The sequence below is a fragment of the Phytophthora parasitica genome, assembly GCF_000247585.1.
Source record: "Phytophthora parasitica INRA-310 unplaced genomic scaffold supercont2.7, whole genome shotgun sequence".
Taxonomy (NCBI): domain Eukaryota; phylum Oomycota; class Peronosporomycetes; order Peronosporales; family Peronosporaceae; genus Phytophthora; species Phytophthora nicotianae.
The window spans coordinates 1,685,335-1,686,333 of NW_008648993.1; the positions used below are offsets into that span (position 1 = coordinate 1,685,335).

At 48.6% G+C, this 999-nt stretch overlaps 1 protein-coding gene across 1 annotated transcript; it reads right to left on the bottom strand.

Moving 5' to 3' along the window:
- Positions 1-261: 261 nt before the first annotated feature.
- On the bottom strand, positions 262-789 carry PPTG_05567 (hypothetical protein; the record flags this gene model as incomplete). The annotated part of the gene is made up of 1 exon (XM_008899151.1): positions 262-789. The coding sequence occupies one exon, from the start codon at positions 787-789 to the stop codon at positions 262-264; it is 528 nt and encodes a 175-aa protein (XP_008897399.1).
- Positions 790-999: the final 210 nt, after the last annotated feature.

Sequence of the window (999 nt, forward strand, 5' to 3'; positions counted from 1 at the left end):
CAATTCCTCGGTGGAGTTGTTGAAGACAGGGTGGAGTGTGCTGATGCCGAAGGAAGTATCAGCGAATGTTCGTTCGACGTGGTTTCAAGTGCAGTGCGGGACGAATACAAAGGTCATTCCAAGATGATGAAGTTGAACCCTGGTGAGAGACAGGGGTGGTGGTCGGCCAAGAAGTTCGACCGACGGATAAGAATGAGGACGAAGAATATGGTGGATAGTATGGAGTACAGTGCACATGTCAATGCTGGACTGTCCGAAGCTCTAGACATACCTGGGACCATTGAGAGCTGGACGACCTGAGCCTTGTTTTTTTGTCCGTCGCCGCTTGTTGCTAGTACTCCTGTTGACAAGCATCTGATTACCAGGGTGGTCTACGTAGCTTCGTTGCCTCATAGCGAAGAGGACATGCACGCATACAGAAAACTTCCAGTAGTAGCGGTATCCACACGTGCGCCGTTCTACATTCACCTCCCAACCATGCCTAGGCACTCCTTCAAACTCCATTCTAGCGTAATTTATCCCCATTTGAGCTGTGATAGCCAGTGTTTCTTGTGTGCGGTCTTTAGCTTGCACGTAAATGCGTTCCGCTGGAAACGAAAGAACGTAAATTGTTGACACGGCAATAAACTCGGATTGGGAAGAGAACGCATCCAGCAGGAGTCGTTTTGTTTCCATTTCTTTCGAACGGCGGTGTAGTGCATCAGTGGCTTCTGCTGTCAGGCTGAAAGAGAAACTTCGTTCACTTTCATTCTGGCAGCAAGACTGTAATTGCGTCAGTAGAGAACCCATCTTCAGTTTTGACCGTAACGTGTAGTCACGATTCAGCAACCTTTAAATTGCTCGGCTGGGTTGTTCGTTGTAGCGTACGAACTCGGACGCTGGAAGCATTGCTGTAACGGGGTTACACGCAAGTGGCTACATGTAGCCACTTGATTACGACAATGGGTTTCACATTGGTGTGAGATACACCAATGGTTGCATTTGACAGACCACTGGTCT